Raw genomic sequence first — 12566 nt, forward strand, 5'->3', positions numbered from 1 at the left:
CGAACCAGTCTAAACTCAGCTTCTTGACTATGCAGTTACAACTGCAATTATACAAAGCTGGTAGCACCATTTTAGCACCAGCAGTGCTTGGGCTTGCCTTTACCAAACTCAAGTGCTGGATAAGACAAGAATGGCATCTGTTGGCTTAAACCAACAGATGAAACTGACAAGCCTTAAGAAAAACCAACACATGAAAACCTGATATACCACAGAGACAGGCAACTCACACATAGGAGATCTCAGTGCTTCCTCCTGCTGAATGTTGGTTTCAGATCTTGGATGTAAAATCTCAGGCATCTAATTTCAGATTGTAAATTCTCACTAGACAGAATGCCAGTAAAGCACTTCAGCACTGCCTGTGGAAGTCTCTTTAGTATGTAGGTCTCTCCAAAAGTATTGCCTCCTATTTTTTCCCCCCCATGGAAACTACAACAGATACAGAGAGCACAATAATATTATTTGATAGAGCAAATCCTCAGCTACAGAACACAACTTTTTCAACACAGTCATCACAATTAACTATGCATTTTCACCAGTGATGAACAAGAGCCTGCATGCTGTGCTCATAAAAATCTGCACCAGTGGATGTGACCCACTGTTACCACTGCTGAAATGCACCACCCACCACCTCGCTGTGCTCGCTGCCACTGTTTGGTCTCCAATAAGTGTTCAGCAAGCATTGAAGAATGTCAACAGGTGTGAGTGCTTCCGCATGGAGAAATTCAGTTACACCCCTTTGCTTCACACACACTTCCATGCCAGATGTCATTCTGTCAGACTGCCCCTCTGCTGCCATCTGTCACACAGCAACAAAATGGAACAGAATGCTGGTGGGAAGGTTTAATTTCTACAGCCATACAACTGACTCTGACATAATGGGCCAACAGTATAGGAGGCATTACTTTCGGAGCAGCCCTCACATGTTGAACCTTTCAACAGATTTCCTTTCTAGCACCTCTGCTGTAACGGAAGACACAAAGGGACACAAGTAGCCCTCTCTTCACAGTTTACAAAGTGTTCATCAGTGCATCCTACTTAGCAAATGCTACTTGCAGTTGCTGGTTTGGCCAAGAGATGGTACTATCCGTACACACAGCCATTACAGTGTGGAGGTGGTGAGGTAACGACCTGCTTGAATCTCTGAACCAAGAGAGTGGTTTAGACAAACTAGCACATATTCTGCATTTAAAAAATACAGTGAAGAAAGGCTGTTTGAGTGTGACCAATGGCTTAAATCTTACATACACTTAAAGAGCATGGATCAGAAACTATATACTGAGTACAGCTCTTTATAATAAAAAGTTCAAAACATTAACACTAAAGTCATTTACAGCTGTTACAGAAAAAAAATGTGAACAATAAAAAAACACATTATTTTCTGGATGTCTCCCCACTGTCCACACAGTTAGTCTTTCCTGATTTCTGCAAATCTGGTGACCTCCATGCTTAGTAATAAAAGTCAAAGTAGTCAAAGCTTGTTATGAGTCAGCAATGTGCCCTTGCTGCAAAGAAGGCTAATGGTATCCTGGGCTGCATTAGGCAGAAGCACTGCGAGCAGATGAAGGGATCCTTCCACTCTACTGAGCGCTAATAAGACAACACCCTGAGTACTGTGTCTGGTTCTGGGCTCCCCAGTACAAGAGAGACGTGGGACTGCAGGTACAGTTCAACAACAGGCCACAAAAACAACGAAGGCACAGAAACAACTCACATATGAGGAAAGGATTAGAGTGCTGGGGCTTCTCAGCCCAGAGAACAGAGGGTCTTATCAATGTATATGAACACATGAAGCAAGCACACAAAGAAGACTGAGCCAGGCTCTTTTCAGTGGTGTCCACTGACAGGACAAGAAAGAATAGGCACAAACCAAAAGAAAAGAGGTTCTGTCTGAACATCTGAAAACACTTTTACTGTGAGGGTAGCTGAGCTCTGGAAAAGGTTGCCCAAATAAGTTGTGGAATCTCTCACTTTGGAGATATCCAAGAGTCATCTGGACACGGTCCTGGGCAGCTTCTTCAGCCTGGCCCTGCTTCAGATAGGATGGCTGGACAGGATGACCTCCAACAACAATCAGTCTGTAATTCTATGAATCTACACATATATGTTATGTAGATATATATGTATATAACAATGAATCACTATATTTACAGCACAGCCTCAATTATATATTATTGTACATAATATATGATATACATGCGCAGTACATTATATTGCATATAATATATATAGAATTGAGGTTATGCTGCAAGAGATTTAGTATTTTACTTGCTTAAATGCATCAGATAAGCTACTGTAAAGTTTAATACTCAAACAATAAGAATATTGGCAAGCTCACTAGACTATATTTAACAGCAGCTATTGAGTATAAATCCAAATCTCATTCTGGAACGACTACAGCTACTTCCAAATGCATCATTGCATTTGTAAGACTTGGGTCCCTTTCTCTCATTGTACTTGTGTCTACACTAATCTCTGCTTACTATTATGGTCTTGTCATTCAGTATCTACATATTCCTCTACAACTTCTCCAAAGCTGCCACCTTCATCTTTATTACTCAGAATAACTGAGCACACTTTGCCACCTTTTTCATTTTTCTCGGATTCCCAAATTATTCATGAACTTTTGGAAGATTGTGGACTTCTGCCAACTACTGCCGACTCATTCCACTGTGAAAAGTTGATTACTGCTTACTTTATCTTTTGACCAATTATTTGTCAATACAGTGACTTCCCTTCCTTCCGTCTTCTAGCAACTTTAAGAATGATTATGTATTTAGTCCAAGCCTTCAGTGTGACGCTTTTGAATAACCTGCATTATGCTGCAGCTATTCTACTTGTTGCAGTCTTTGCTTTTAGCAAATGTCCTCATTTGACTGGTTTCACATTTTTAAATTAGGCACAAGTACACTGACCATACTGGCTTTCTGTTTACTCACTGAAGGATTGAAGTACCTTACAATCACTGTTTCTGAGCAGCTCTTCTTCAAAGGTAACACCCAAAGTGCATTCTGTTCGTACTTTAGGGCCAAGCTAAGATTTGCACTTCCTATTCTGGGGTCTGTAACACACAGCTCTTTGAAGAAGAGGTTTCTAAAGACTTCACATCAATTGTGGAATTTAAGCTTATCCATACCAAAGAAAAGTCACCCTTTTAGCTCTAACATGGCCTGACAGATAAGTCCTCAACTTCTGCACAGCAGGCCAGCAAGATAAGCTGAAGGAGAGGGGACAGCATCACGACACACCCTTTATAAAGAAACTGAGCAAACAACTTTGCAAGTAGATTATTTTTGAAGAAAGCTGAAGCAAGGAGGCATCAGCCACCAGATCAAGTGGAGCTGAGGACTGCCACCATACAAAGGAAGGAGCCATGGGCCAAGGTAAGTGATAACCAGCTCTGCTAGACCCCAGCATTTGCCATTTGTCTGTCAGGAAAAAAACCCTGCCCCTGCTCCAAGACAGCGTTCACTACGCCAGAAGAGATGAGATGAGCTTCTTTTAGGTCAGTAGCCATGAAAGTCTGAGGGAGTTATCCTTAATGTGGGGGTGGGAGAGATTGAGGTAAACCAGACTACAGAGTTGAAGCAGAGAGATGACTAAGTGTTTTAGCCACTTGAGGAAGGAGAGGGTCCTGGGCAACTCTAAAGAAAGCTAAAATAACCTGTGAAAACCTAAAAGACCTGTGAAAAGTGACAGGAAATAAAGCAACCCACATTTCCAGACTGCATATGACTTACCAGTCTACAAGACAGCCAGACCAGACATTTTCAGCATACAGAAGAAAATACACAAGCTTTGTTTGAGCTGGCTCTGTAAAATTTAACTGGTGCACAGCTGTGGAACAGCCATAAAGGGACTTGAAAGCCAGACCAGAAGCAGTAATTGCCAACAGTACAGTAGGGCTTCCACAACCAACACAGAGAGGACAACAGCAATGTGAGAAGGTGTCAGTAAAGAGGACAAGGCAAGTCAGACATGAGAAGAAAGCAGACCAATGAAAACTGAAAATGGAAGTAGTTGGCACTTGAGAACCAGAGCAGTGAGTTTAGACAGAAAGGGGATGATCTGTGGATTATTGTTTTCTTAACTGGAGCAAAGGGAGTAACCTCAGTCAGAACGGGGAGGTAGGTGACAGGATGTGTCACATAAAGGACAGCAGTTACAACTCACAGGTTTAAGGACCTCGGTGATGAACTGGGAGCTGAAGACAGCGAGTTCAGGATGATGCCAAGGTTAGGAGAAACCACGCTGACATCTGCTTCTCAACAGAAAGTTTGGAAAGATTAAGAACACCATCAAAACCAGAAAAGTGCAAGAACATGATCACACTAAGGGAACTGAGCACCAAATTATTTAAGAACAGGGGGCCTGCAATTGTGACAGCTTTTTTTTTTTTCCCTCCTCTGGCACTGGACAGAGGCACGTGCAAGGTGTATGATGCATGTTGGAAGACAGGAGAAGGTGCTTTTCTGTCTCCTGTGGAACCTTTAGGTGTGAAGTTACTAACCAGTGCAGTGCCAGGAAGGATTAACTGGTGTTTTATTTGCTGTGATCCAGAATAGTTCCAGGACCACGCAGCCACACCAGACCTGCACCAGCAGTGAAGTTTGCACCAGCTGCTGGCTGTTTTTGCATATCAGACATAACCAGAAGTAACTGCTAGAAGACCTCGTATCCACTATGCAAGTGGTGATACCTTGCCTCACGTGCACAGCTTCAATCGTGGAGCTGCTTTGAGTTCCCTCAGTGCCCTTGAGTGCACACTGTGAGACTCCAACTGTAGTCACAGTGCATGCTCAATGCTCGCCACAATATCTCTATCATTTGAATGCTCAAGTATGTTCCACATCCATTGCTGGGCAGAAAGAGCTTTGCAAAGCCATTTGGTTCTCTTAACATTGCTAAGGTATAAGCAAAAGCTGCTCGTTAGCCACCTGACACAAGAAAATGCCAGCTCAAAGTGAAGGTCCTGACAGTTACAGGTCAGGAACTCTCAGAGGCAGGGGCACCATCTGGGTGGAGAAACAAATAGGTGCCTTAGGATGAGTGTAAGCAGAGTGCGAGCAGCTCACTGTCTCAACCTCATTTTATCTTCCCTCATGCAACAGGTCTAAGTGCCAAAAAATGTGATCTTAAGATCATAATGAACAACAATAACCACCACACAGAAGAAATCAGCACTGAAAGGCTTATAGTGAGGCGGGGGCAGCCTTTCGTTATCACAGTGAACTTCTCATCTCCAGTACACAACTACCTGAAGCAGCTGAAAAGGATCTTCCTCTCTGTACAGACAGGTAACATTACCAAACCTTTTAGAGCTCTCATCCAACAGCCACATGAAGAACAGTATTGGTAGGCATATCCAGAGCTGAACAGATTGAGAAGTCAGGCACACAAACAGTTTATCTAAACCAGAGCAGAGCCTCCTGCTACTGGGACTGCAAGGTCAGAACTATACCTTTTTCCAGAAAAGAGGCTGCAGCACAATAACCAATGCAAGTTCACTGCTCTGTGATTTGCAAGTACACACTCTTACTTTGGCTTTTGGGATAGGGATGTTTAAACTAAGCCTGCTGCAGATGTTTTCTGTTCCAGACTGTCTTCCAGTGACAGCCCCAAGAAGAGCAGGACCATTCAGTCCCAGTTTGCTCTACATGCTCTATATCCGATCATTTGGCTGCAACTTTTATCACAAGACACGGCATCCCAGGGAGCTGCATTCTGACTGTTTCTGGTTTCTGTACTGTGTGAAATATACATTCCACTTTCAAACAAGGTGGCCTTAGTCCACTAGTAACGTCAAAAAGATATATAAGCTTTAAGATAGAAGCATTAAGGTAAGCACTAAGCTAAAGGGTTAAGACTCTCCTATGTGGAAAGAGAGCTATGGCTCCAGACCGAGACGTGGTAGCTAAAATCTGCAGTGGATGGGTTGCAATAAATGTCTGGAAAATGTATTTCTTTTGCTGCAGGACCACAGCGCTCTAAAGCAGACGGAACCCAGGTTAAGTTTCCCATCTCCAGCCTGGGAGACCAGAAGCAGTGGAGTGCAAGACTAGAAGAACAGGACCCATATTTCTGGACCATCTCTGTGAACACACCCGCCAATGCTCCCATTGGCCAGTATGATCTGTTTTTACATGCCTCCAAGGCTTGCCGTCTCCTGGGAAAATTCATCCTTCTCTTTAACCCTTGGTGTCGAGGTAAGTAGTCTAAGACAAAAAGGCAGACTGGGATCAGTCATTCCATAAGGCCAGCTCTGAGCTCCGTCACTGTGTCACCAGAGAGGATGAGGTGGATTCTACCCAGTAATTGTCTGCTCCCACCCTGCCCTTCGAGCAGTGCTAGCTGTACAAGACCCTGACATGGCCTTCCTCAGCACTCCTGCCTTCTTCCTTGAGCACTCTGCTGTCAGAACCACTGATCACCAATTTTTCTTAGGAATAGGAAAGTCAACAGAGTAAAAGAGCTACTTAGTGCAACAGCCTACTGTTGTAGGATCTTTTAGAAGTTCCTCCACTCAAACAGAAGCTACAATGAAATTCTTCTCCGCCCTATTTTCCCAGGACAGTACACCACGGACCACTTAAGTGTATACAGCCTGCTGATGCAAGGGGGTCTGAAAGCATCTGAATACTTTCCTACTGATGTTTTTTTTCCCCTGAACTAGATGATGAAGTGTTTCTGCCTAATGAGGCGCAACGGCAGGAGTACATTTTAAACCAAGATGGTGTCATCTACTCGGGGACTGAAAATGAAATCCTGGCACAGCCCTGGGACTTCAGACAGGTAAGATGTGAAATGTCTGTGCTTTCTTACAACCAATAGAGGAAGGGTGTCTACTTCCTGTATGTACAGAATGCTATTCATTTCCAGTACTCTGGGGCTTTGAAGAAAGTACTTCTTATCCGTACTCACTGTTTTTCTTAGGAATGTGCAGAACAGCCTGTATGAAGTCCCATAACCCAATTTACATAATTTTAGCTAATTTCCTGGCTTGTTCTCTATGAATAAAAAACCCTGAATTTCCCTCAGTCAGGAGATGCAGTATGATACTAATGCACTTCCTATCTTGTTTCAATAAAGTTGCACAGCTGCTCCATCAAATCTCTGCCCAGAGCTCTCCTCCACAGCCCACTTAGAGAAGACTATTAGAACAAAGGAGCAAGCGTCTGCAGTTACAGCCCCTTGCAGGGATTTCAGAAAATAAAACGTTCAGGCCACAACTCCTGAGCTGCTGTTCTTATTGCAGTTTGATGTGGGTATTGTGGACATCTGCTTCAAGCTGCTGGACATCGGTGAACGCTACCAACGAGACCAGGATCACACCCAGCGCAAGAACCCCATTTACATCTGCCGCACAGTTGCTGCCATGGTAAGGAGAGAAGCCAACAGCTCAGACCCCAGCAGGTTAGAATTGAATACAGACAGGAAACTAGTGTAATCTCACCTCCCGTTTTTGGAAAACTACTCACCAAAGAGTAAGCTTGCCCAGGGCTGTTCCAAGCAACACCTCCTACCTGTTTCCAGCATTTCCTGATATTCCTGCAGTAGACAACCAGTGCTGCAGGAGTTTCTTAGTAGCAACAGCACGCTTACAAGGTAACTCCCAGAGGAGACTTGCACATCATCTTCTTCCCAGTTCTGACCTTCATGCTTTTCACAAGAAGTTATTATCATTTCAGCTGGGAGTAGCTTCATCAAACTGGATACAGTTTACCTATTAAGGAGATTTAATTCCTTAATCCACCTTTGTCTCCTCCTTCCCTGAAGATGAACTGCAATCTGGCTAGAATCCTGTCAGAATCTGGGACCAGAGAATGCTATGATGGGACACCCCCTTCCAAGTGGCTGGGCAGCAACGCCATCCTCCAACAGTGGGCTGCACTGCAGTGCCGACCTGTTCGCTATGGGCAGTGCTGGGTGTTTGCTGCAGTCATGTGCTCAGGTACAGCTGTCATTTAAAGACTTGCATGTTGATCAAACCCTTACATGGTTTGGGAATCTTCGAGCATATACCTGAATTCCTGGCTTAACACAGATTTCAATAACATAACCTTTCATCTCTAGGTTTGAGGCAGATCCTCAGTTTCCTCATCAATATTTAGCACTGCTAGCTTTGGGCTAAAAGAGTATTAGTACACACCATTCACTGAATGCACCTATGGTAACTTACTTCCTGAAGGGACCTCTTGCCATTTCCTGAGACCAGGTCCACCACCACTCCAATAAGCTTCATACCAATAAAGGCTCTACATATAACAGCAGGGACACTTTAGGGCAGGATGCACTACTGATTCACAGCTCTTTCTTTCACAGTTCTGAGATGCCTGGGAATTCCCACCAGAGTTGTCACAGGCTTCACGTGGGCTCACAACACTAACAGCAACCCAAACGTGAATGAGTATTATGAAGAAGATGGGACTCTGCTTACACCTGACAAGAGTGCCCGTGTCTGGTAAGGAAACAAGGCAGGGCCCAAGGAAGAGTTTTAGACAGTGTCTATGACTAGGATGTCACAGAGGGAAAAAGGAGAACAGCTGCAGGGATGTTTATAAGATATAGAACAGCTAAGATCCAGTCTACATGACTCGTTCTTGAGAAATTCCAGCAACCAAAATTTTTTGCCCCACAAAGGACAGCCCATCCCACCTGGAGAACCTCCACTTACGTCAAAAACCATGCTCACTGCTGCTCCCATGTGCTGAGCTCTTCTAAAGAAGTATTAATTAGCTGTGATTTAGCTAAAAGTGTCCTGTACCACAGGGCTCAGTGCCTTGTTATAAACACACTCTGTGCCTCTCACAGGACTTTCCATGTTTGGAATGAATGCTGGATGGCTCGAACAGACTTGCTACCAGAGTACAGCGGATGGCAGGCACTGGATGCCACCTGCCAGAAGAAAAGCAAAGGTAAGATATTAAAGAGAGAGATAGAGAAAAGGGGAGCAAATAAAGCAGTTGGATCCCTTCCCCAGCTTCCACTGAGGGGATGCATAATGGGATGGAGGCACTCTGAGGGCTGTATGCACTAAATCATCATTGACGTGTTTGGTTCGTGCAGCTTGCAGACCTCTAAAAGATCCATTGCAGCATAACACTTAACATACCACTCCCTGTATATGTTTACACTAAGCATGGGCCTAGCTGGTAAAGCATCTGATTCTTAATTGTGCTATGTTTTCTCCTCAGGCCCTTCCTTTTGCGGGCCAGCTCCTGTTCAGGCCATCAAGGAAGGGGACGTGGAAGTGGATTATGATGTCTGCTACTTCTTTGCTGCCATGAATGCCAAGTGCAAGGTCTGGATACACATGGCAGATGACATCTTCAAGCCAGCTTCCATCTGCACAAAGTATATGGGCAACAACATCAGCACCAAGAGTGTGGGCAGTGAACGCTGTGAGGATATCACACACAACTACAAATATCCTGAAGGTAAGGTGGACAAATGTTTAAGCACATTCCCTGACCATGTTACAAGTGAAGGGTAAACAACTACAGAGCAGAGCCATACCAAAACAGCAGGGACATCCACTTCTCACTCCTTCCCATTCCAGAATGGGGTGACAACATCTGACTTTGGCTGTCTTCATCCTGCTTAATTACCAGCTCACTAGGACAGGCCTTTCTCCATCAGACACTCTTCTGTTTGAAAAACCTCCTTTCCTGACTTCTGCTAACTGCACATTCGTCTCCCACTACCCTTATGTTGTAGTTCAGCCTCCAGCTTCCTGAAAAGGGCTGCTGTGCTCCCAGACATTGTGTAAATCCATCCCTCAAATAGCAGCTCTTCAGAATCTATTACTGTGCTCTGTTTACCTGACACAGCCCTACTGTCTCCTATGGCATGCTGCCTCTTGCTTACAGCCCATCACAAGGCAACGCAGTACCACTCCATAGCTACAGTTACAAAGAGAAAATCTTTTCTTACTCTGACATTTATTAGCACCAAAGTGCTCAGAAACTATTGGAAATCTGTTGGACACATCCAATTTCCTCTCAGCTGAAGTTCTTGGTCTGCTTCAACCAAAGCATGAGATATTTCTCTCTGCTATAAGAAACAGTTGTCTCCAGTACAATTGGGATAATTCCACTCTTTCTGCATGTACTGCTTTATAACTAGTAAAGAAGAAAGAATATTACAGTGTGCTTTTCTTTATGGCAACAGGCTCTCTTCAGGAAAAAAAAGTACTTGACAAAGTCTACAGAAAGACACAGACACTTCAGGCAATCAGCAGCAGGAGAGAGATTACCTCCATTCCTACCACCCTTGAAGAGAAAGTTAAACTTTTTATCGACTTCCAGTCCAAGAGTTCTCTGATACTGGGACAAGATATTCCACTTTCCATTGAAGTGTTTAACTACAGTGACAGAGAAAAGGCTACAGACCTGGTACTTGGAGTCCAGTCTCTACATTATAATGGCGTTCCTATTATGCAACTTTGGAAGGAAAAGTTGAATTTTATCATCAAAAGCAACGAAGGTAAGGACTCTGCTGAGGCTGGAGAAGTACATCCAGTCTTCTCACTTCAGAAAAAATGCACTTACCTGTAAGTTTACAAAATATTGGTTAGAAAGCCAATTGTAGGCAATCCAAAGAAACCACCTTGGTGGGAATAAGAGGACAATAGCTGCAGCACGTTAGGTGGATCACCTTACAGGTTCTCAAATTTGTAGATTCAGTCAGAATCATTCGGCCTTTTAAATGGTGCAGTTTTCAGTGCACTGTTGGGTGATGCAGGCTAAAAACTTAACATCAGTTGCATCGTTATCTGTATTTCACCTCTCTGTATTCCAGTTAGAACCCTGCAAGTCTTTGTGCCTTACTCACAGTACGGAAAGGAGTTGGGAAAGAACCGCCTGCTTAGGCTGACTGCCACGCTGAGAGATGAGGACTCCTACATATACTTTGCACAAGAAGAGATAAGCATTTGTGATCCTCCTCTGACTATTGAGGTTAGATTGGTCTGTCATTCTGTTACTGCAGTGGTGGGAGAACAATTTTTGTAGTTACGAGCAGCAGAAAAAATTCTGCTACATTGAGTGGCTTTCCTCATACTGTCTTCTTTCAAAGCACTGAAACGTCAGTTTGTGAAAAGTGAGTTGTACTGCACTGTTGTATACAGTATTTGCCCACTTCTACCTTGTATATGTGCAAGAATAAGTAAATACACGTAACCCCTAACACGGTCACGAGTCCCCAAGTCAGAAGATGTAGAAGAAAGCTACAGAAGAATACTGCAGTGGTGAAGAAAGCTGGACTTTGTGTCTTCTGGCAACTGGCAGCTCAGGCAGAGATCTCTGGCAATACAAATCAATCCTCTCTAATCATAGAAGTCTGTCTTTCTTCCTCTGAGTTTCAGCTCACTGCTTTCTTTCAACAGTTTCCAGACAATGTGCTACTGTACCAGCCAGCTACAGTGAAGATCAGCCTCCTGAATCCTCTCACTGAACCCCTGGAGAAGTGTGTGATAGTGGTTGGAGGGCAAGGGCTCATTTACAGACAAAGGAAGTACAGGTGAGTGCAAATGGACTGACCTAAGAGCAGTTAAATGGAAAAACAGACGCAAGACAAGCCAGAGAAATCCTTGCCCTGGAAAAGCTGTCCCCCAGAATTAACAGGCAGCAACATGGTAGGAAGAGATCACTACAGCTGAAAGCCCCAGGCATTCCCTTACTTAGGGATAATACATAAGATTTTCACACTGAAAAAGAGAACAGACAGAGCAGGTCTTCCCATTCTCTGCTGAAGAACCAAGCAAACCTGACTTAGCCAAATTATCCAAAGAAAAATATGCATCTCCACATGAAAAAGCAACTCTCAAAAAACCGCATTAGGACAAACTACACTTAGATACTTCCATAGGGAACTCAACCCTCATACCTCCCTCCCACACAGCTGTTCTTATCACAATCTCATTCTGGTGGTTTCAGTCACCACTTAACTTTTTCTGTAGAGTTTCTCCTTTTTTTTTTTTTTTTGACATCATAGAATCATAGAATGGCCTGGGTTTAAAAGGACCACAATGATCATCGAGTTTCAACCCCCCTGCTATGTGCAGGGTCACCAACCACTAGACCAGGCTGCCCAGAGCCACATCCAGCCTGGCCTTGAATGCCTCCAGGGATGGGGCATCCACAACCTCCTTGGGCAACCTGTTCAGTGCATCACCACCCTCTGAGTGAAAAACTTCCTCACACTCATGCCTCATAAATGCATTTCCTGGGGCCAGGAACTAGAAATACAAAGAGGTGTACTTCCTATATAATACCTTCTTGCCTTTCAGGCTTGGTACTGTGCAACCTAAAAGCACTCAAGACTTGAACATCTCATTCACCCCTACCGAATCAGGGCCCAGAAGACTCACTGCACACCTTACATGCCTTCAAATCCAGAACCTGAAGAGCTACAAAACTATCAACGTAGCAGCTGCATGATGTCCAATTTAGAACAGATTCTGCTATCCTATTTGCAAGAGTGGTCGTGATCCGTGCCCCAACCTTTGGTGAGCATTGATATTAAAAATTTAAATAAATTATATTTACAATCATGTCTGACTTTTACTG

At 43.9% G+C, this 12566-nt stretch overlaps 1 protein-coding gene across 1 annotated transcript; it reads left to right on the forward strand.

The window, feature by feature from the left end:
• The first annotated feature begins 3281 nt into the window (after nt 1–3281).
• Nucleotides 3282–12549, forward strand: EPB42 (erythrocyte membrane protein band 4.2). Its single transcript, NM_001321559.2, has 13 exons — nt 3282–3380; nt 5109–5294; nt 5973–6203; nt 6671–6789; nt 7253–7375; nt 7774–7948; nt 8320–8458; nt 8809–8912; nt 9192–9434; nt 10168–10482; nt 10798–10955; nt 11384–11517; nt 12287–12549. The coding sequence occupies exons 1-13, from the start codon at nt 3371–3373 to the stop codon at nt 12435–12437; spliced, it is 2088 nt and encodes a 695-aa protein (NP_001308488.2). The 5' UTR covers nt 3282–3370; the 3' UTR covers nt 12438–12549.
• The last annotated feature ends 17 nt before the right edge of the window (nt 12550–12566 follow it).

This window comes from Gallus gallus, chromosome 20 (genome assembly GCF_016699485.2).
Source record: "Gallus gallus isolate bGalGal1 chromosome 20, bGalGal1.mat.broiler.GRCg7b, whole genome shotgun sequence".
NCBI lineage: Eukaryota > Metazoa > Chordata > Aves > Galliformes > Phasianidae > Gallus > Gallus gallus.

Bases quoted from the DNA above. Each gene is read 5' to 3' on its own strand.
- EPB42 (NM_001321559.2), top strand. The intron at 6,204-6,670 runs GTAAGTAGTCTA...CCCCTGAACTAG, and splicing joins CTTTAACCCTTGGTGTCGAG to ATGATGAAGTGTTTCTGCCT. The intron at 9,435-10,167 runs GTAAGGTGGACA...TTATGGCAACAG, and splicing joins CAACTACAAATATCCTGAAG to GCTCTCTTCAGGAAAAAAAA.